Source organism: Aythya marila (assembly GCF_965140915.1).
Source record: "Aythya marila genome assembly, chromosome: 1".
Taxonomy (NCBI): Eukaryota; Metazoa; Chordata; class Aves; order Anseriformes; family Anatidae; genus Aythya; species Aythya marila.
In genome coordinates this window covers 93,509,647-93,533,433 of record NC_139042.1, presented here as the reverse complement: position 1 = coordinate 93,533,433, position 23,787 = coordinate 93,509,647, and the positions used below count along the sequence as shown (strand labels likewise).

The window sequence follows — 23,787 nt, the reverse complement described above, 5'->3', positions numbered from 1 at the left end:
AATCATTTCTATATGAAATGCTAAATTCTGCCATATGTCAACTGTGTCAACAAGATTCAGAAATCTCAACACCTTATTGGAAAAGGGATCAAAGGCTCTAACGGTGCTGATTGATGCTCACCTGAACATGAGCCAGCAGTGTGCCCAGGTAGCCAAGAAGGCCAATGGCATCCTGGCTTGTATCATGAATAGTGTAGCCAGCAGGACCAGGGAGGTGATTGTCCCCCTGTACTCTGCGCTGGTGAGGCCGCACCGCAAGTACTGTGTTCAGTTTTGGGCCCCTCAGTACAAGAAGGATATCAAGGCCCTGGAGCATGTCCAGAGAAAGGCTACAAAGCTGGTGAAGGGCCTGGAACACAAGTCCTACGAGGAGCAGCTGCAGGAACTGGGGTTGTTTAGTCTGGAGAGGAGGAGGCTCAGGGAAGACCTTATTGCTCTCTTCAGCTAACTGAAAGGAAGGTGTGGGGATCTGGGGGTCGGCCTCTTCTCACAGATAATTACTGATAGGACTAGAGGAAATGGCCTCAAGTTTCACCAGGGGAGGATGGAAATGAGGAGACATTTCTTCTCAGAAAGAGCAGTCAGGCATTGGGACAGATTGCCCAGGGAAGTGGTGGAGTCACCGTCCCTTGGAGTGTTTAAGCAAAGGTTGGACGTGGTGCTTAGGGACATGGTTTAGTGGGTGACATTGGTAGTATAGGGATGGTTGGACCAGATGATCTTGGAAGTCTTTCCCAACTTTAAAGATTTTATGATTCTATTATTAGTTCAACTGATTCTTGAACACATTATTTGGCTACATCTACTGTGATGTTTATTTGGAAATTTTAAACATCTGAAGCACTTAGATTACACTGATTCTATACTTTCCCCAGAAATGAAAATGCATAATACAGCTACATTTTGCCACAATAAAACCTTTCCTGAGCATGGTCTATACATTTCTATCAATTACATAAATCTCTAGGTGTTCAAGGGCTGGCACAGAGTAGAAAAGTAGCCATGCTAAACTATACATTATGAAGTATGTTTACAAAATTGCATGTAGTTTGTCAATTAAACCAGACAGCAAATTAAATTCCCTACCTTTTGCCATACTCACTGGGAAATAACCTTAGGAGATGAAATATAGAACATGTGCAACCACACCTGAAATCAGGAATGTCTATGATAAGAGTTTCAGAGATAACATCTGATATTCATATTTTTATCTGTATAGGTGTTAGAACAAATCCTTAAAGCCTCATGATCCTTCTACCTGGAGAAATCAGGAAGAAGTTCATTAACTGGCTAGAGGTATCTGTTGAATGGCATTACCCTGTGAAGACAACATACAGGTCTGCAAGTTTGAGAGAATGAATTATGAAATGATGAGAATTTCAACCTATAAATTACAGATTGCAAGGGAAGTCAGATGCCTGTTCTTACAGAGAGAATAAAAGCAGTCATATTAGTTTTCATGGTGAAAGGTGAGCGGCACCTACTGCTCTTTCTCTAAAGAACACAGCGTTCTCACACAACCCATGCTTTTCCTTACAAATCAGAACAGAAGATAGGCAATTCCTTCTGAGGAGGCCATTGTATGCCCAGATTCATTTCTGTCAGGCATACCTTGAAAGCTATTTTATCTTTCTTCAAGTGTAACCTTTACTAGATTTGCTTCGTGACTACTCTTCTGCTTAGTCATTTACTCATTTATTCACCATATTTTTTTTGTCACTTGTTCAGTGGAGGGCAGGAGGAGAAAACTTTATCATTTTGTTACAACTGGGTCTATAATCTGAAGACATCACGGAGAGATGAAGACTGCAGGCAGAATATGTATTCAGTGTCTCCCCTCTTACCATCTAGAGGAAAAAAGCCTACGTTGTTTCTCAGGAAAATCAGAGCTAACTGCTACAATATTCAGTGCTATGAATGGATTTTAGTTTGGACTCAAATTACAGACATTCCTCTCTCTCTCTCTCTTTTTTTTCTTTTTTTTTTTTTCTTTTTTTTTTTTTTTTCTGCTTAGAATATCCCTATGAACACAATACATGACTGCAAAAAGGAAAAAAACAACAAAACAAAACAAAACAAAAAAAGACTTACCTCAGTGTAGCTCAAACCTTAAAACATTTCTGCCTTTGACCAAGACATACTGTTGGTTGCTAATATTGCCCCTTCCTGGTCAATGACATTTCATGCAGCAAATTCTCCTACTTCTTCCTTCAGACACAGGATATATAGAGCTTCGGCTACCAGAAAAATACCATATCTTTCAAAGGGCTCCATTATGCATGTGGCATGAGAAAGCAAGGGCACAGTATTTGTTATCATTGGAATTATATGCATTTGTGGCAACTATTATAAAGAGACTACTGGCAAGGAATAAATTGCAGCACCCAAGCACCAAACAAAGTATACTGAGGACCAAGATGGTTAATGCAGCTACTGCCGACCCAGTTTTGGCGAGCAGCCCTGCAGAGAGACCTGTACCTGTGTCCTGTGAGGGGCTGACACTGTAGCTGTCGCTTTCCTTGTCCACGGATCCTGCTGGCCTGGGGGTGGGAAGCCTCCAGTCTGTGGTGAGGGTATGAGCTGATATGGTGGGGTGAGGTCTGTTGAGGGTCCACTGACTAGCATAGCGGTTGCGAGCTGTGGGTCCGGTTTTGGCACTCCTCCTTGTGGTAGGATCTGTGACGGATAACAGAAAATGTCTTTTCCACTAGGCTCTTGAATAGACAAGGAAACAAGCCCTGTCAGAAGGGACTGGCCACTCATTTTGGTTAAAAAAGAACACAAAACATTCTTTGTAGAAAAAAAAAAAAAGTAAAAGCTCTTTCTTGAAATACCCTCTTTCTAATAAAAAGGGAGCAGCTGAAGAACTGAGCCAGCCTCCCATTGACATGTTCATTAATCCAATACAACCAGTTCTCCAGCAGCAAAACCTCTCTGAGATGTGAAACAGCATGTGGCAAATAGACCTGGTCAGGAATTTCACACATCTCAAGTGAATTCTCAGGTAAATTATCAGTGTAGATGTGCCCTCGGAAAACCCCCAAAACAGGCACCTGCCCTCAGTTTGTAAAAATATGTGGTCAGGAATGTGGTGGCATAATTTTCTATTCCAACCATTTCACTAATACTTTTATCATACTATGTTATTAATCAGCTACAATTCCCAGATTTTTTAGCAAACAGCCAGGATGCATGACATAGCCTATATTAGATCCTTCAGAATTTCATTAGTGACAGGCTTTGAAAGATCTGACTGTTTTAAAAAACAGTAAATAAAATTTCTTAAACTTTAAAGATAATCTGTTACTTTTGTAAGGCTTGCAACATTTTACTTTTTATTGTCCTAGAGATAATCTGGTGACCAGCTGAGCGAAAATGAATTATTGACAAAAACTGACTTCTATGGTTTTATTAAGAATAGTTTTTCTGTAAAAGTGAGGCTGATACACTCTAACAAAGTAAGTGGAATAGAAAAAAAGCATTTCTTGGCAAACAGAAAGTGACTGAATCTTTTTGAAGGCTATTACTAACAATAGAGAGAAAAGGTATTAGAAATGAAAAATTCAAACATATTCAAATGTTCTTTGGCATTCAAATGGTGAAGTCATCAGTCTTTGAGGTAACAGACTTCAGCAGAAGCAATTTAAAGAAAAAAAATAATACTCAGATAATGACTCTGAGCATTACTTCTCGTAAGCATTCCCAGTAAGAATAGGTATCCTGTTGCTTCTAAGCAAGTAATTTATTTGCAAACATCAGCTATGGTCTGTCCCTTCTCATATTTCACATATTACACCCCTCTTCCCACCCCAGCATTGGAAATATATGAGCTCAGTGCCATTGATGATTGATCCTGCTGGTCATGCAACACATAACAGCCTCACGTGGATAACACCCAAAAGCACACTTGGCACGAAACTCCCAGTGCAGACTGTCAGTATAAACCACCAATTGTGGTGGCTGTGGAAAGTTGTCATGGGGCTACTGCATGGCCAGAAGTGAACCTTGTACCTGCTCCAGGGAAAGCCATGAAGGGACTGTCAGAGGGAGAGTGCTCATGGGAGAAAACACAGGGCACAGTACTGGGACTGTTTGGTCTGGAGCAGAGAAGGCTTGGTGGGCAGGGATGCTCTGACTCACTAGGCCTTCACTCACAATTTGGATAAGGGTAGGAGAGCCTGCTGCCAGCATGCAGGAGGTCAGCGCTAGTCCTGCTGAACATGTGCTGAGCAGGAGCACTGCACCAGCTGTGCTGTGCCTGTGTAAGGGATTTTGTAGCAGGGACTCTGCAAGGTCCACTGCCTACATGATGGAAAACAGCACACACCTGGTGCCCCAGCTGTTAAGACAGCCCTGCTATCATATGCTGAAACACAGAGGCAGAATGCTGACGTGGGCAGCAAAAAGGTTCATGAAAGGAAAAGTTTCATAAATACAAAAGAATTAGATGGCAACTTAGAAAGGGCTCTAATGGGAAATTTGGCACTTACTGTGTATGCTCAGACCAGCACTGCCACAAACTGAGCCAAGCATCCTGCACAAGCAGCTTTACAAAATCTCATAGCCCAGCTTCTCTCAAAGCTACGTTAATGTCTTAAAACCAGAGAATGTTACCTAAAAGCACTCGGCCCAGCTCTGTGCACTGCTGCAATCAGATCTTTACTAAGTAACAAACATGTTGGTGGATTTCTGTTTCCAAAGCCAGGCTGGACGCAGATCGTACCCTTACACATGAGTTAAATCCCAGCTCAATCTGAGGGAAGTCTCAATGACTCCAGTGGCCTGAAGCACATAACTGCACACATAAAAAAGGGAATAGGAGTGGAAGAGTCTGGTGCTAGAGACTGCTGTGGTATGGGACAGGCAGGCAATTTTAGAGTGGTAGCTCTTTCTTTATTAGAACATGTAGAGTTTCAAAACAATTGAGAGTACATTGGTCGCTCAGATAAACTTGACCTACTAACGTGTTAAAAAATGGATGATTTTTTTCCGCTCTTTCATGTGCCAGCATATACATGAACCGAAGGGTGGAGAAAAGTGCTACCAGAAGGAAAACAAATGTTTTACCTTGAGTCTTCTCATTCAAATGACATGACTCTCCATAGATGAAAAGGGGATTCCAAATGACTGTACTAATCTAGTCCTCAAGAAATAATGAACCATAACTTATAGATCTCTGAGCTAGAAAATCAGCAAGGTCAGGACTACAACAGCTATAATTAATAAAGACTGGGGTGGTAATGAAAATTAAATAGAGATTTTTTCAAGTAATTTGCTTTATAGGCGATTCACATCTGAATTTTCAGCATTTATCTTCACCAAACTCACCAAGTAAACAAATTCTAAAACTTTCAGGGGATGAAAATAATCCAAGAGATTTTAGAGATTGCATACAGCTAGTGAATGTATTCCTTCAATCTAATAAATTCCATTTACATAGATATGGAATACATTCTTGAGAGAAATTAAGAAGGATGGATTGCAGAAGCATATTTATTTATTTTAGTTTTTAATCACTGTAACTCAACATGAAGATGTCTGGGAAAAGTAATTTACCATAATAACTAAAACTGGAAATACAACTTTTTCAGAAAAGCAATAATGAGAAATGTGTTTCTTCCCTGATGGAGACGTAAGGACGGAAGACATTTTGAAATACAATACAGATTGATCACTGAGAAAAAAATGCATTAGACATTAAAAGCCATTAAGCTAATTTACTCAATAAATTCCAGAAATTAAAAACTGGCATGAATTTGGTTTAATGAAAGCCAAGTATGAATTATTTCAAATTACACCTACATTTCAGATACATATGCAATTTTTACCATATTGAATTACTAAATGTAATTGTACAAGAAATGTTCTCTGCTGACCTAAATAGATTTCTCTCAACTTTCAGATTAAAGAAAAAACAAACAAACAAAAAACAAACAAACAAAAAAACCCAACACATAAGGATACAAATGCAGGAGTACCACATTCATTTTCTTACACTTTTCTCCTCTCCACATAACAAATCCTCCTATAATCTTACTTGTTCCTGGCCGGGCATCAGAAACATCCACCAGTGGTCCTGTAGCCTGTGACACAGACTGGTAATGTACTGTGTGGGTGACAGTCAGTGACTTCTGCTTAGACGTCTCTCCAAAGTCAGCATCAGTTAGTAGAACTGTTGATCTGTCATCTGCAAGCAAAAATACTCATCAAATATTGAATAATGAAATTCATTTTTGTCTCCATAACAGTTTTAAAATAAGTTCCAAGATTTTTTTTTCATCTGGGCTTCACCAAAGACAATGCAGTTTCCATTTCTGTGCAGGGCTGGAGATGGTTTTTAAGTGTGCACAACAGCCTGGGAGACTGTGTTTAATTGCAAATTCCACAAAAAAAATAAGGAATAAGTGTAATTTTCCTGTTTTTATTTGGGATTTCACCTTGGAGTTGTGCAACTGAGACAGGCCATTAAGCATCCTTCCAAAAACTCTGTTGTGTGTAAACATGTTTGGCCATAATTCTTTCTTCTCCATCTTTTCTATGCTGCCCTATTTCCTCTTCATTTTCAGAGGACTCAGCTGATCCCTTCAACAACATATTATTATTAATATTTTTATTAGCTAGGCAATAGGTAATATCGCTAGGTAATTTCATTAACTACCCCTCTACTAGTGATCTTTTTTTTTTCCCACAGACAGAATGATGGACATGACCCGAGACTTGTCTTAGGGTTCTGCTTAAATTTAAGCACCTCAGTACCCTGCTAAAGACAACGGAAACAATTAAACACCCTTAAGTCCAGTAAAAGCTGTTTTGCAAGCTAAGGACTAAGCCCGACTAGCTCTCTCTGCACCAAAGAGTCCTTCCTACAACAAACCTCACTACTGTAGATCTGAAAGAGGAGCTCTGGAAAGCTTTATACAAGTCATATATGTTTCTCACAGTATAGTCAGTCCTACTGGTTGTGGGCTTTCCTATATGTTGCAAAGAACGTTGTAACATGAAGCTGGACCTTTGGAAGGACTGGAAAAAAGGTCGAGCACTGACCTTTGCTGCTGTACAGTTCTGCTGTCTATTGCTTCCCAAGAGCTAAGGTACTTTCACCAAATTTCTGTACAGACCTTGCAGCCCGCAGAAAGCTAGTGCTCTACAGATTTTTTTTTTTTCCAGTTGTGAACACCTTATTGTATTTCTTTCACTTTAAAGAGGAATCTGGTCTACTTGATTGTGGAAGAATTAACAGTGATAAATCTTCCACTGAATTTGTATTCGCAGAACAATTATGTGCATGCTATCAGATTTTCTTTTACATTCTTTTCAGTCTTTTTATCTATTCTTGCTATGCTATACAGCTTTATAATGCATTTCTGAGGGTACTGGCAGCAACAGGGCTTCTATCCATTTACTGATGAGCAGAGGGTGATCCACTTCTAAACATTCATTTTTTTTTAATTTATTTTTAATCTTGACAAGACACTGTTAATGTGAACAGTGCACAAAAACATAACTAGCATTTTTTACCCAAAGAAGGCCATAAATAGAATGAGCATTATGAAACCAAATTATTCTGTCTCTGGCAAAAGATGAGCTCTTATTCAGGTTGGGAATAAAGCCTCTTGGCAGTAAACTATGTCAAAGCCTGCCAAAGTGACTACTTATTCTGAATGCTTTGTGTAGAGCTGTCTATTTCCAAGGCACTGATCACACTGTTATAGTTAAGGTACTAATGGTATTTCCACTATAACCCCCTATTTCTCAGCAATTGTAACTCAAAAGTAAAAGCTGTCTTTAGGATGAAACTTGGCACAAAAGACTGCATCAAAATGGTGAACTTTGGGAAGCTCAAATTTAAAAAAATAAAAAGTATGTTTTTCAGGTGAAGTGTAGGTCTCCTCTTCAAATCCACTGCACTGTGAAATGGCACCCCATAATGTGTCTATCAGGTGTGACAGGGTGTGGGATTAAACAGCTCGTCCCTCCCCAGTGTGGGCATGGACAGGAGATGGAGAGATGCTGCTCCTGGTTTGTGGAACTCTCTCCAGCTATGCAGTCCCTGAGGTGCTGCTACGTTCTCATCCATCAAAGACTTTCCCTACATGGATTTTGACCCCAAAAAGTTAGAAGTCCAACAAGATCAGTCATCCTGGAGTGTTTTTCCAGTCTGTACCCACAGAGTCATGAAATCAGGTTATATTTCTATTCTGTTGAGACTTCTGACATCTTGTGTTTTGACTATTTGAAAAAGGCAAACAAATCTGTTTACATGACACTTCAGCTATGTGCCAGCCACACAAGAAATATTGTTTTCTGATGTGTGAAATATTTTAGATTTGAATTTTGCATAGATAAACAAAATGTTGAAACAGATCAATATGTTGATCATGTAACTTGATAATAACAAGTGGATACAATACGCAACATGTAAGTTTTAGAAGATGTCTGTTTGAAATCCTTGAATACCAATTTTGTAGTTTCAGAATTTCATTTTCATTTTCCTTATATGTAATGCCAATGATCCAACTGTTTAGTCAAAGTCAATAGAGGAATCAAAACGAAAATCATTAAACTGCCAGTCTTCATTTTCTCCAAGCTGTTCTTTCCACTAGTTTCACTTTCCTAATGTTCTGAATTATTTTAAATATTATACTGAGACTACTGAAAGCAGAAACTGATTCAAAGGGAAGCTGTGGATTCCCCATCCCTGGAGGTGTTCAAGGCCATGTTGGATGGGGCTTTGAGCAACCTGATCTAGTGGGTGGCATCCCTGCCTATGGTAGGGAATTGGAACTAGATGATCTTTAAGGTCCCTTCCAACCTGAGCCATTCTATTATATGAAAAAAAAACAGTTAATTTCACAGATGTGACAAATTACTCTGCACCTCTTCCTTCTTGATGCATGCAATCAGAGGAAAGGTGTGAGATAAAGGATGTCCACTATTGTGCTTGTTTTATTAACTGGTGAGGACAAGCCCAACAATAATTTACCAATGGTCTCCATCGTGTCCCTCTCCTCAATCAGAAGCTGTGCTCTGGGAATGTCTATGTGCATCCTCAGCGTTTGCTGCTGCTTATTAAGTGTATCTGATGTCCGGGTATTCTTGCTGGAAACAAAAGAGAGGCAAACAGTAAGATTCAGCCTAACTGAAAAGATACTTGCAAACTTGCTAACTATAAGTCTGCCCAGCTCAAACTAAAAATAATAGAACAAATCAGCAAAATACTCATACATTTTATATTCCCCTCTTCAGAACAAGTACACAGTATTATTTTATTGCACACGGCAAGGCATTTAGATGAATGCACAGTGTTGAGGGTTTGTTTTATTATTTTTCAGCAGGGATCTGTTTGAAAATTTCATATAGTTTTCTATAAGTGTTGTCATATAAGGAAATTAATAAAAAGTTTGTAAGATTGACCTTTTCTTTCATTCCTTATGAATGTAAGTAAAGAAATATGTAGCTGATCAAACAGGTTGCTAGGAAGATGTCTTGTAGTAATTTCTAATTATTTCTAAACTTTCCATTATTTTTCCTCAGATAAATTCCAAATGTCACTAGAATTGATAAATGAAAAAGCAAACAAATGACTAGAGATTTAATTAATACTAACAAATTGTACAAAATAAATAAAGGTTTTAGGTCCATTGATGCTGCAAGAGTAAAATTGCAAATCTTGTTTGCATTCATGGATTATTTCTATTTGATTGATGCGATATTCTAAAAAAAAAAAAATCTAAAACAATTATTCTATCATCATGCAAATTGAAACAATTTCATTTTGAAGTTTGTGTACCAGAAAATGACTTCTTAAATGAACTGTCTACCAAAAGCAAATGAAAATGGATAGTAAAATTGAGTGCTACAACCATTTCCAGTACAGAACTTGCAGCAAGAAACCTTTAGACTGCACTAAAAACACAGGAACTTTTAACCCTTTCAGGTGTAATTACTCTGTTGAGAAGAAGAAAGATTTGCAAATACTTGTTTAGGTAAGATGGCTGAGAAAAATTAAGACAAATGACCTATTGGTGTGATTCAAGTACTCACATATAAAAGGACTTTAAAATTCAGTAGAGGGTCATTTTCTGGTGCAAAGTAATTGTGAATCACTCACTTTAATTCTCCTTGGGCAATGAATTATTGTTATTAATGGAATCTTCAGAGGACTATTAAGCTGCATGATGATAAACTCACTCCTTTCCTAAGTGAGGGCCTCTACGTAGGAGTTTAATGCCACTTTGATGCATGCTGGATGAGACCACATTTCTAGAAATTTGCCTTAACTTCCTGCTGTTTCCATGCCAGCATGACCTAACTATTCTAGGTTTGGGGGTTCCTTTATGTCCTTTTTATGAAGAATTTCCTTGTCACTCAGTTGTCAGAAATTCTGACACAAATCCAGGACTAAGATCTTCCAGGCACACAGGTACACACCTCTGATTCTCACCTTCTGTTTTACCCTCGTCTTGTGGTCCCCAGCATGATCACTATCTATCCATCTCACAAACTTTAATGTCTCTGCCTTTCAGAGGTCAGGCAGTACTATTGCTCTGATAGTACGGATGGATAGCTGAAATGCATTCAGACAGCCTACAACTGGTGCATCATTTAATCATTCTGAAAGCAAAATATCAGGAGAGCTACCCAGGGCTGCCAGACTTGTCTCCATATGTAATCAGTGGAGAATAGTAGTCACAGTATCTTATTAACCACATAAATTTTCAAAGACATTTAGGATTCTCAAATGCAGATAAATTCCACAATGACGTTCTCAAAGTCTCTTCAAAGTCTCTGCATGGGTTAGATGCCACTATCCTATTGGTTTCCACTCAAGCTGCTGAAATTTTATGAGAACTGGAGACTAACATATTATCTGCGTGCCAAATATGCATGAATAGATGCCCTTGAAAAGTCAGGTCACACTGGGCTTGTCCAAGATCACACAACAAACCTGTGATCAAACAGAAAACTGAATTTGTGAAATCCAATTTCGAATAAAAATCAATAATTCAATAATTATTGGATATGTTCAATCAGATACATATACAACTCATGTAGCACAAAATAAAGTCCAATAAATGCATCCTTGCACCCTTCACTTGCTCAACAGAGCTTTAGGAGGCAAAGCGATCAAATCACACATCTTCCTCAGAGAATGCAGAATACAGAATGCTTTAACCCCAGCATCATGGTTAGAGCTAGAAGCTCTTCTGCAGTACAAACACTCTGTATTCCTACTATTGCAAAGTATTCAACCATGCAGAAAGAATTGTTTGCACCACAAAGGGCAGGAGGACAGTTCCCCAGCTTTGTAGTTGTACTGTTCACCTGCCCAGAGGGAATTCTGAATTTATTCTTGGCTCCAGGGAGAGGTTAGTGCAAAATGTGTGGAAAGTCCTTCAAGTCAGAACTGAAACCTAAGCCTTTTTATGTTCAGGAAGATTCCCTATTACTAATCTTGAGTTATGCCTCATCTTGTGTGATCTCTCTCCTCTTTCTTACTGGTCTAATTACTTCTCCATGTGGCAGCACTGTGGCATGGAGTGTCCAAACACAGAACAGGCAATTGGCAGTGCCAAGAAGGTTGCTGCTAATTAGCATGTAACCTCTTTCTGGCTCAATGAATTTTAAATTATTTTCTGCAGACCACAATAACTCAACTGTCAGCTTAAAAAAACTGAAATGCCAACAGCAATTATGTGGCTCTAGGACTTGGCAGTGAGGCAAAGATTTTTAGTATTGCCATTTTGAAATTTGGTGCCCAAGGATTTTCTAACCTAGCAAAATTCATGCATCCAAGTATTTTAACAGCCTGGTGGATGAGGAGCCCAACAATTAATTCTTTAAAGGGAGGAAACACATCTACATGTATTTTCGTTCATCTACAGATACGACTTAAAATTTAAACATGTGCTGTGTCTATTCTTTACCTGTCTGCTGTGTCTATTCTTTACCTGTCAGACTTTGTAATGATCTGTGTGTAATATAGCTCATTCTCTCCAGTTCATTGAACCTCTGAGCTCCAAACTGTTAGAGACTAGGAGCCTGTCTGGGGAACGAGTCAGTATGTATTTGCTGTATTGCTTTCCTCTACCCAAGTGTCTGCTTTGGGCCACTATTATAGACAAATACTTGGCTACACCTGTGCCTTTGGATCTGATTGAGCAGAGCTTTTATGTACAGTCTGTGGATAAACAAGCCCTTCTCCAGAGCCAGTACAGTGCATGATGCATTTTGAAAGAGTGCAAGTGCACATAGTTATAAGAATATCTCCTCTTTAGTCTTCCTAGATACGTAATAAAAAAATACTTATCTGAGTGACTGAAAATGTCTGTATGCACAGCACAGTGTTAGATCAAGCTAGCTTTGTAAAGAGATAAAATATATCACTCTGTAAAGTCATTCTGGGTGCTTGCTGCCAAATCAAGAGTCAAGCCACCTCAGTGTTTCCTGATGTCTAAGCTGATCATTGTAAAAACATACCAGAAACTAAATTTTGTAAATAATCTGCCAGTCAAGGGTATTTTCAGAGATAAAATATTCTTTACCCTGTGTTCAAAATTAGAAAGCTCAGCCAATTGCTATACCAATTCACAGTGAACAACTACAAAGAAGTTGGCTGGATCTATGCTTCAACCCCAAAAAAGGTCAAGTTGTGATTGTATGCCAGCAGAGATTTTTATTTGCTAGTTTAAAGTATCAGCAACAAGTTCCTATTAAACTGCTAACTGCTGGGGCTTACCCTGCTCCTCAGATATTTGACTTAAACAGCCAAAGCTGGCAACTTTCAAAGCCAAGACTCAAGCTCCATTCTTAATCCGCTTTACACATACTTATAAAAATCTCCTCAAATGGGAAGGTACACAAAGCTCTCTCTATCCCTCACACCTTCTTAGCAAGCAGGGAATCTTCTGTTCTTTATATCCCATACTCAAATGGCAAGGCACAACCAATGGCCACCCTCTTTCTTGATATTTGTAACACAGCAGATTTTGGTGAAATCTAAAATACATGTATATAAAATATCAGAAGCTTTATAATATGTTACTATTACTTTGGAAAGGGCTTTTTATCCTTTCATTATTAACATGCTAAATCTTCAGGAGTATATAGTGTTGGTGGGTGGCTCAGGTTTTTGGTTGGAAGTATTTCATAGCTGTTTCAGAAGTAACTGAACATGTACCATGTGGAAAACTCATCAAAATAGCATCACTTTGAGAGTTCTAAGTTAAGAGGCTTCTCCATATGTAGGACCTTAAAGTCCTGCCTTGTTAGTCATTTGCCTTTGTTCACATTTTAAGAGAAGTATAAAATATGACTATTTAATAAAAATAATATTATTTTCAAATAAATGAATGGGAGAAAATGAAAGGAGAAGCAAAAAGAAACAGTGGAAGACAATTACGTAGAAAAGCAGCTCTCAACTAAAGGCTAGGAAGGGATCAGACTGCTGTCTGAATGTATCAGGCACAGAGAGCAAAAAATCTTTAAACTTAAGGTTAGCATTGTCAGAGGGAAGAATGGACCATTTATGTTGGAAGTTTGATAATTTTCTAAGTGTCAGAGGAGTGAGGCTCTGAAATTGCCATACAGAGGTGGTGATAAGACCAGTAGAGTTAAGCAGAGGTGTTATGTGTGGTTGTCAATGGGACTGAATATCTTCATCCAGAAGTTGCATACTGAGGTCCATGATGGGTTTCTTTAGGGAACGGGTATACTGTATATGCTAATCTGTGCCTTTTTTTTTTTGTATCATGAAAAATGTGTCACAGCATATCTCCTTGAAGTTGCTTAAACCTGCAATCTGCTGCTAGCAGGGGTTTCTAAGTTGCAAAAAAGAACAATGTGACCTGAACTGCATGACCAGTTTTGTTAAAATCAATGGGACTATTCAGATGTATTTGGAGACTGATGTCATAGAGCTGAGTTCACATTAAAACCATCTGTCACCATGTCTTGGGTTAGTGTATTCTTATAATAGCAGGTGAAGCTTATCATGAGTGAGGAAGTTTAGCGTATGTTTCATTTGATAAAATATCCATGACATTCTCAAATTTGTTGCTTAAAAATAAAAAAGATTTTCTAACAAACCAAAGCTCACTTGAACTTAGAAATATTCCCTTGTTGATCCTATTTTCAAATATATGCAGCAGATTTAAAGTTCAACATTTTCCCCAGATAAAACAATAAACACTGTAGATATGAAATTTCCATCTCTGAAGAAATTGAGATGCCACAATAGTCATTCTGTTGCAATTCCACAACTGAATTAGATTTCTGGGTGCTGAACTGATGGAACAGAACTGAAAAATAATAAATGGATTTTCCTGCTCTTATACACCTTAGGGTATAGCAGCTACATAAATATAACTGTAGTATTATATAAATAAAACTATAAAGTTTAGAGATATTCACATCCAGGCACTTACTGTTTTCAAAGCCATGATCTCAAAAGAGCAATTTCTTTGGTACATATTATGCAAATGTTTTTCTGAACAGGAAAAATGTCCAAATTAACCCACATGTATTCTATAATTTAATGCACTAATACAAAAGGTGGCAAATTTTACTATTGTGTTCTGTTACAGGACTGACCACAAACTGTTTTCTCATATTTCTAGCCATCAGCATATCCTAGTTTTTAAAAGAGAGTCAAATGGTGTGTTTTGAGAAAGGCTTTAGGAATAAAAGACTCCTTTTGTCCCTACAGTAATTTTTAAATATGATGCCATAACTGACAATTATTTTTCAATTTAAGAAGATTGAATTTATTCTTACCTCATAAGCATTTCAGCCAAACTCTTTGCATCTAGAAGAAAACAGAAAAGATGTCAGGAGTTGCTATCTGTTTGTATCACAAATGAAAATTTATGTGATAGATGGATTATTAGGAAGTGATTTGAATCAGCTATATATAAGACTACTGTCAATTCTCAGATCAGTAATGAAGATAAAATAGTGCCTAAAAGTTCCTACTTTTGTTGGAACTGCATTTCACTACATTAGATCTTTCTGCCCCAAAGAGCCCTGTTTAGTTCCTCAGTAGCACTGAAAATGCTTAGAGATATACTAGCAACTGTTAGTTTTGAAGAAAAGGGAGCATGGAATAAAATAGACTTTAACTGGAAACAACTACAGACACTCTTTACAAATGCAGATATTTTAACAACCAGCAGGGCTCTCTGTTCCTTCATGCCATGGTTAGCAAGCGAGAGGGTGAGGAAGGAAGAAAGGGCAAGAGGACAGAAATGCTGACATCCATCTCTGGGCAGGAGCTGAAGGTGATCTGGATGAGCAATTACCAGCCTGCCATTTTCAAACTCAACCTGACTGCATGGAGGAGGTGCAAGGGAGGTCTCCAAGGAGAGACTGGTTGCTCTCAGGTATGAATGCTTTGCAACTAGCAATAATTCAAAACTTCTGGGTCTTCAGAGGGCTGTTGGTATACAAAACAGGAGGTAGCTGATTCCCACTTGGATCAGCCCTGCAAAATGAGGTGCTGCTGATGGAGAAATATTCCCATTGTCACTGCTGCTATTATTAACATAAAACCCTTTGGGGATATCATTATTATGGTAAATACTGGATCAAAGTACACAGCTGAAGGTTGGTTCACCCAGTGTTCTTCAGGTAGCTTCCTGTAAAACTTTATAAACATACAATAATGATTTCTGTGGTATTATTTGGCAAAAAGACAGCTACATTTTGTTCTCCACTAAACAAACTCACTTGAAAATGCTGAGTCCAGAGTCCCTAAATAACAATATCACAGAGCAACAAAGCAGCCTTTTGTGCAACCAAGTAAAGCAAATAGGAGAAGAAAACATTTCCAGTTCAAGGAACTCTCCTGTTAGGTGAAACTTTAAATTTCTTCTCTTATCTCCTGCTTGTAAATCTATCTGCATCTTCTAAGACATTTACTGGATTTGTCTTTGTTTTCTCCCTCTCATTTCTGAAACCCTTTTTATTCCTTAATCACCTCTTGGGTCTCCTACACCTATTGCAATTTCTTTGTCTGTGATCCTATTAAATTTCCTGCCTTTAAAATCCAGAGGATGCAGGCAGAAACAAACCACCAACTTAATGCATCACTCTGGTTACATTTATGTTTGTTTTTAAAAGGGATAAACAAAGTGCTCTTTTTATTTTTAACAAAACATCTTCCACCAACTTTCTGCATTCAGTTTCTCTGACACTGTGCCAGCTTGCCTGTCTTAGACTTCATTTCTCACAATGGCAGCTGAAATTCTGTGCTTCTTCTAGGTCTGCTTGTTCCACTCCTTTATTTTTAATCTTCCCCTTATTCCTTTTCAGCACAAAGAATGGAAGATTCCTGCTGAAGGGAAGGACTCTGTCTGAGATGTCAGATCTTATTCAAACAGCGCTACATTTACGCATACAGACTTTTTTTTTTTTTTTTTTTTTTTTTTTTTTTTTTGCTATGGGATTGACTTTTGCTGTGAACACTCCTGTAAGTGCTTCTACATAGCACAATACCATGAGGACAACATCTTTATCATCAGTCATAAGGCAAAGTACCAGCATGTTGCTGCTCCAAATGACACCAGAGATAGTTTTCCTACTGACTTTTAAGGACCTAGAAAGGGATTTAGATCTTTTGAAGGGGGAAAAAAAAGAAGAAAAAATTAAAAAATCTGATTCTAAGTCTATTTTATTTTATTCTATTTTATTTTAAACAAGCTTTATGATGTTTCCTGTTGTTGTAGCAGCACTGGGATCATGTAGAGTCTTGATGCACACATTCTCCCTCTGGCACACCCAGTAATGGTGATTTAATATTCAAATGTTTCTTTCACCCAGAGAGTGGATTTGTAAAGCAATGACTACATCTTTGACTGAAGACTGTGGATATTTGTGCAAGTAGTGCACAACTCAAGGAAAATGAAAGGAATAGACTGGAAGATTGACTGATCTCTTCAGTTCCTTTCTAGATTTGTTTCCCAGGATTAAATAACAATATTCATGGAATTTTTGTTGTTGTTGTTGTTTCAACCATAAATGTTTTAAAAATGCTAGGAACCCAGAGTTCTGAAGTGTGTAATTCAGTCCATTGACTGTATTGACTAGATTGTCAGCGCGCCTTGCGTGACCAGCTCAGATGAGTATGCTCAGTTTGGTGAAACACACTGGAGGAACTGCACACAGTTATGTTCACTCTTGTGCCTTTTCCCTTGCATTGAAACAAATTCCCTCATATATTCTCAGATGCTGCACAGCTGTGTTCCATGCTGCATCTGGGAAAGATGTTATGTTTTCACTATTAAACATGTGGGTCATATTCAAATGCACATTTACATATGCTCTTGGTCAAGGAGATGCAAAGGATCAAATTGTCTGTGCATCTTCAATCAAAAATAGCATGAGACTTCATGCAAGATCATGTTACATATATCAAAAACTGAATGAAATAGTACTGCAGAAAATAAAATACTAAAGTCAGCAGGGTTTAACAGATGAAAGTTGTTGCAATGGACAGCAGTATTAGTAAAGATAATGGCGGCTTTACTGGACACACGGTCTGGTGTAGGACTGGACCAAAACAAACGTGCCAAGAAGATAAGGGATCTTATGTATTTGTCAAAGGAAAACCACAAACCCTAAAGTAACTGAATATGATAACAATGTGTCCAAAACATCAGCTACAGAAGATATATTAGTTTCACAAAATAATGGGTATAGGCTGCAGACTACTGTACTGTATATGTCCTACATGACACATTTCATCAGTAAATTGAGAAAGCTTCATAAAAGGAATCAATATCCCAGCCAGGGACCTGTTTCCTAGCTTTTGGGTAGGGAAAACAGGGCTCAGAGAAACTATGGATAACTGACTGAAGGTGACAATCTCCTGTCCCAGCCAAGCATCACCCTTAGTGAAAAAGTCGAACCTCTCTCAGTGGTTTTGTCACATGACTGCACCAACAGGCATAGACTCAGCAGCGGCCCTCACTTTCATTTGCTTCTTTAAAATACTTAGCACATTTGGCTTGCCACTTGGGAAATCAGGGTCCATGATAAAGTTTTAAATAGCACGCAGCCGCTATTGAACAGCCACGCTGCACTGACACTTTCTGCTTGGGTTAAGGTGAGTTGAGTTTGGAAACAAAGGGAAAACTATTTCAGTGGTAGTGGAGCTAGGTTAATAGTGGAGAGAAAGTGATAAGTCATCAGGTTTCTCTGTTCTAATGTGTGCTGACCTACTGAATCACGGCATGAACTCCAGCACTCAATTGACCTTCTTGTGCCTTGACCTGTGGAACTACTAAATTGGACAAAAACTCAGGGTTTTGCTGGAAACTACATTTTTCTTCTAAACAGAGTACTCCTGGAAAAATAAAATCATACTATGTATGGCACAGGAGGAAGACAAGGGTTCCTATAGGAAGACAAGCATTCCTATATGCTAAAACAGGCAGTAAAATGATTAAGAACAGAGAGACTTTAATGCCATATTTACCCCACAAACTGGAACCAGGACCCTATCTGTCTGTAAGCATAAATCTAAATGTTTGCATGAAGAATACACTGCAAATAAATCTGCAATTCCCACTCCTCTTTGTCAAGCAGGTTTGAAGAAAACATCCCCTGGAGCAACAAAAGCAAGAATTATGCAAGTTGTTACTTGCAAAAAATTGCTTAGAAGGTCCCACAGTGGAAAATATTATTTCTGATGTAGACTGAAAATAGCTAGTGGGTTTAGAATCATGATTTAGGAAAAAGGTGTCCTGAGTCTCAAGAAACCCCACCAGATAATATATATCAAGTGATAATGACAGGATATTTTCCATTTTCCCTTCAAAAAGAATTCAGAAGAAAGTTGAACACCGTAACTACTACAGAGGAACATTTTTTAGTTAGGAGATCAGGAAAACTTGCAAGCAGGAGTTTTCTTGGTGAAATTACTCAGGATTTAACAGCAATGCTGATTGACACTAAGGCTTTTAGAACATGAAGTATTCTCCAGAAGAGCAGAAATGGCTAACATTAGGTCAGTCTTCAAAAAGAATGAACAACAGAAAAAACTGAATTACTGTCGATCTGATCTTGGCAATGAGCAAAGGGGATGGAAAAAATGGTATGAGTCTTGATGAAATGAATGAAAGGAGATTGACTACAAGTCTATATTCATTGACCTTAATTATTCAATCAGCCATGTCAAGCTAAGAATTCTGATGAGAATAAAATTCACTAAGAATGTTGATGTTGAAAAAACTCTCACTGAGATAGAATTAGGCAAGTTCTAAATATTATATTTATATTTCTTTAGAACAAAGTTTTTTTATTTAAAAACATTTTACTAAGCAAGTAGCAATAATGCAAAAAATTAACTTGGCAACCATTATATATGATTTCCAACATATAAATTGATATGTATCAAAATACAATTTTAAACAGAGTATTTATTGTCTTCATGTACCATGGAACATTACACTGTTGGTAGTTTTTCTCAGTGGTCTGGAATTAAATAAGACAACATCTAATAAAAGTTTGAAAATGACATAACAATTAGATAGCTAAAATATAATAAAAGCAATAGGTAAGCAATCTGGATGATCAGGTAGGCTGATCACAAGCTAGTAATTTATCTATATTTATTTACATCATATGACCACATGGTTATATATATCAAGAATACAAGTCTTAGCTGTACAATGGAGAATGTTATCCTATTCACTGTAATTAGAGAATTGTCATCTCAGTGGATAAAAAATTTAAGGCAAACTCTTAGTATAATGTTGCAGCCAAAAAGGAGATTCTCACAGGTATGGAGAAAATAATATAAAGAACAAGAAGAAAGATTTTTTGTCTCTATATCTGGTGCTGATGTGTCTGTTACTGGAATATTAAATTCATTCCTAACCTACGCAGATGAGGAAAGATACTGGAAGATAACAAGAAGACTAGAGAAAAGCCTTGAAAGGAATGAATGATGGAATAATTAGAGAAAAAAATCAAGAAGATCCATCTGTTTAGTTTACCAACTAAAATATTAAATTACTTGATCACTACCATATAAAAAGAATATCCTCAAAGACCAAAAATGTGATACAAAAGAGAATTTCAGTCACTGCATGACAGACAGAAGTATAATGGGACTAAATGGTTCTGAGGCTGAGTTGTAGCTTGACAAATTCAGGTGAGAAGTGAGATGTAACTTTTGCAGAAATTGTAGTTAAATACTGATGACCATCAAAAGGAGTGATGATTTCTTTGTCACTGGCTACATTTAAGTGAAAATATTTTTCTAAATTCCTATATTCTGAGAGAAAATAATTCAAATAAATCTTACATTATAGTAAAGCCACATTGGCTGGTGATCATCAGCCGTCCTTAAGGGATTGTAACTCAAGAATCTAAGAAAAACTAGATGTTCACAGCCATGATTTCCTGGAGCCAAACTGCTCAAAATATCCTGCTCATTACTGGACGGAATTACACAATATTTCTCAGAAGATAAGATAATAATATTTTCTTTATCCTTACTCCACCACTTTTTTGATGAAGAAAATATTGCTCAGAGGTAAATGACTTAAAAAATTTCAAATGAGAAAGTTATTATACAACAACTTAAAGAATCCAAATGCCCTAATTTCCAGAGCTGTGTCTGAATTATAAGGCTAGTTGTCCTCTTTGATCTAGAAATTTGCCCATGCCTAAGGGCCCTTTATTTCTGTCTTCATTGCAAAAAATACCCAAAATATCATTACAAGAGAAAAATGAGACCCAAAAGAGACAAGAACAAATGCAAAGGTGAGATGGAACACACAAGGCTGGCCCTGGTTTTAATATCATAAGCATATTTTGGTTAAAATACAAATAACTAAGCATTTTTGTCATTCTTAGAAATCCTTAGATTCGTGTTTGTGGATGATAAATCATGTTGCTTTTTATTTATTTTTATTTATGGCATTTTTCAAATACTTTGAATATAATGTTTACTATCATGTGCAACTACAAAGCCCACAAGGCCAAGTGCAGAAGTTGCAGAGTGCAAGGGTCAAAAACCTCATTGGGACTCAGCTGGAGGTGTTTACTAGAAATCCAATACAGCTAAATGAATTCAAAAATCTAAGACTTACTCACATAGGAAACATGAATTTGAATAAAGATTAGAGAAAAGGACTTTCAGCTACAATGAATGGTGAGTGAAAAGTGAAAAGTTGTTTTAAGAGTTTTGTTATAATATATCATAAGGAAAACAATATGGTAACAAATCTGAGAATATCTGGGTGTGTTTTCTAGCCTAACATCTGGCTACATTAATTTCATAATTCTGGAATTAATTAAAAATGTGCTAGAAAACTGAAACCCTTAAATCTCCAGAACATCTGATTTTAGTTTTTAAAAAAATAATAATAATAAAAAAAAGATTTTAGGTTATTGAGACTATTCACAAGATAAAGAAAAAAAAAAGAAAAACAAAAAAGAAAAACAACAAAATTCCCAAACACCATACTTGAGAATTATTTTCCTTTCCCTCATCATGCAAAATAACGGTTAACAATGATTATATGGTTCATTTTTGTTTTCAGCTAGACTATAAAATGATAAAAGAAGGAATTTCTGTAAAAAAGCACATATGTTTTACCTGCTACATGTTACAGGAAAATTATACCAACTGGGGATTGAACCATTTGGTCACATGCAGCCCTACTTGTCCTTCTGTGTTTGGACAGTATGCATATGTAGGAATAAGTGCCACAGCTCTCATCTTACCTCTCAACCTCTTCAGTCTCTGCTCTCTCCTCCTCCTTCGCACAATCAGCAGCATCACAAAAAGCAGCAAGACACCAACCAAGATACAGGAAATGGTCACCAGCATCTTTAGCCCTTCGTTGGTTGCCAGCCCTTCCTCACTTTGCACAACTGACTTAATGAGTGGAGGGATTGTACCTGGAAACAGTGTCATGATATTAGATGCCTATTAATGAAGACAAAAGATTGAGTTCTCAGGAAATATGGCATATTATATGCTTCAACCACATGCAAAACATAAAGAAGGATTTCTCATGTTTGGGATGGATGCTATGTTTGTATGTATAATGGCTATGCATGCATAATCAGTCACACTGGTAGCAAGCCACTAGCATCAGGGACTCAAATTATTAGAAATTGAGGAGAGGCATAAACAGGTGTATACGTCAACAATGTCATGACTTTTTTTTTTTTCACAAAAAAATCTGGAAAAGAAGTCCATGTTCATTACATAGTTATGTACTACAATTAATTTTAAGTACTTTAAATCATTCCTAATTTCTAAGACATCTCAGAATTGCTACCTATGCTAATCTTTACTATGGAAAAGTAGCATGGCTACTACAGATTTATGTTCGCTGCTTGGCTTTTCTTTGTAAGGGACATATATGACAACACACATTCTGTGCTACACGCTTCACATGAATCTTCTACTTTCTTTTATAATGTCTTAAGGATTCAGCAGTGCTATTGATCTTAGATTCAGATAGCCAACCTGATGCTAATTCTCTAAAGAGAGTCTGACATACTTATCACTAAAACAGGAGAGTAATGCTGGATAAAAATGAGCAAATTTTGAGAGTGAAATGAAGGAAATGAATCTGCAAAGCACTCACATTGGCAGGCAGCTCTCTTTTTCATTCTGGGACATATTTGCATTTTGAATATACCTGGCTTCCTGGTGATATGTAATACCTGAACTTCTCTATTCTTTTTTTCTTTACTTCTAGGGGATGTGAGAAGAATACAGCATTTTCTTTGGAAGACTATGTAGGTATGGAAAGTTTCTCACTCATTTCCTGATTACTATTAAACTGATACATGCAACTACAAATGAGGCTATAAAATGCAGATTTGTTTGAAATGGGTACAAATACGTAAGTATTGTGAACTGTGATGACTGTCAATGAAAGCTATTCAATTTTAACCAGCTACTGAAACATAAAATTGCCTACTTACTTGCAAAAAGTAAGGAAGATGAGAAAGAAAAACAGGTATATTTTTTACATTTTAATTGCTGAATTGTGTGATATAGTTATAAGTCATTATGTACCACATAGTATCACAGAAACAAAAGAAAAAAAAAGTGAAAAAAGATATGATGCAGTACAATGCAAGGGTGATAAATTGTGAATTTGTAGGTATGTTTTGGAAATGTGTGGAAATGTGGATTTGTAGGTATGTTTTGTTTTGTTTGTTTGTTTGTTTGTTTATAAGAGCTGTTTGAGTTGTATATAATAAGAACAATTCTCTTAAGGGATGGAGATAAACAAAAAAGCTGCAACAATCCAAACCTATATCAAGTACTTCAGGAAAAAAAAAGATAAATCTTACAGTTGCATTTTGAATATTTTTCTAATTTTCTATTGCATTTCTTTCCCATAATTTTCCATCATTTTCTAATTTTCCATTGCTTGGAATAAATACACAGCAGGGTTTTTTCTTCTTGTCTTAACCAACTAAAGGCAAAGAAAGTGATTAGATAGAGAAATGGAAAGGACTGTGAATTCCTGAAGGAAATACTAATAACTGCCTCTAGATCCTGCTGAATACTAAAGGGACAAACTACACTGAGTTAGTGTGACACAGATGATTGTCTAAAGGCTTTTGTGTTCAATATTGCCTGAAATTATGTCTTGATCTCCCTAACACTTTGATTCAAGTGGCTTCAATTTCAGTTAAACTGCAAGTTTACATATCCTCCACAATATCCATGCGTGGATATTCACCAATGGAATTAAAAATTGCCATAACCTAAACCTGCTATCTGTTGAGAAAATACCATTTCAATAT

The 23,787-nt window shown here is 37.1% G+C and overlaps 1 protein-coding gene across 1 annotated transcript in view; it reads right to left on the bottom strand.

Annotated features, from left to right (window-relative positions):
- The window catches only part of DSCAM (DS cell adhesion molecule), a gene marked incomplete at both ends in the record, with an annotated part of 475,148 nt that overhangs the window by 20,104 nt on the left and 431,257 nt on the right, over window positions 1-23,787 (bottom strand). The window contains 5 exons of the mRNA XM_082772650.1: window positions 2,479-2,676; window positions 6,038-6,187; window positions 8,984-9,099; window positions 14,776-14,806; window positions 21,736-21,912. Of these exons, the coding sequence (XP_082628776.1) occupies window positions 2,479-2,676; window positions 6,038-6,187; window positions 8,984-9,099; window positions 14,776-14,806; window positions 21,736-21,912 (672 nt within the window). The remainder of the gene's footprint in view (window positions 1-2,478; window positions 2,677-6,037; window positions 6,188-8,983; window positions 9,100-14,775; window positions 14,807-21,735; window positions 21,913-23,787) is intronic.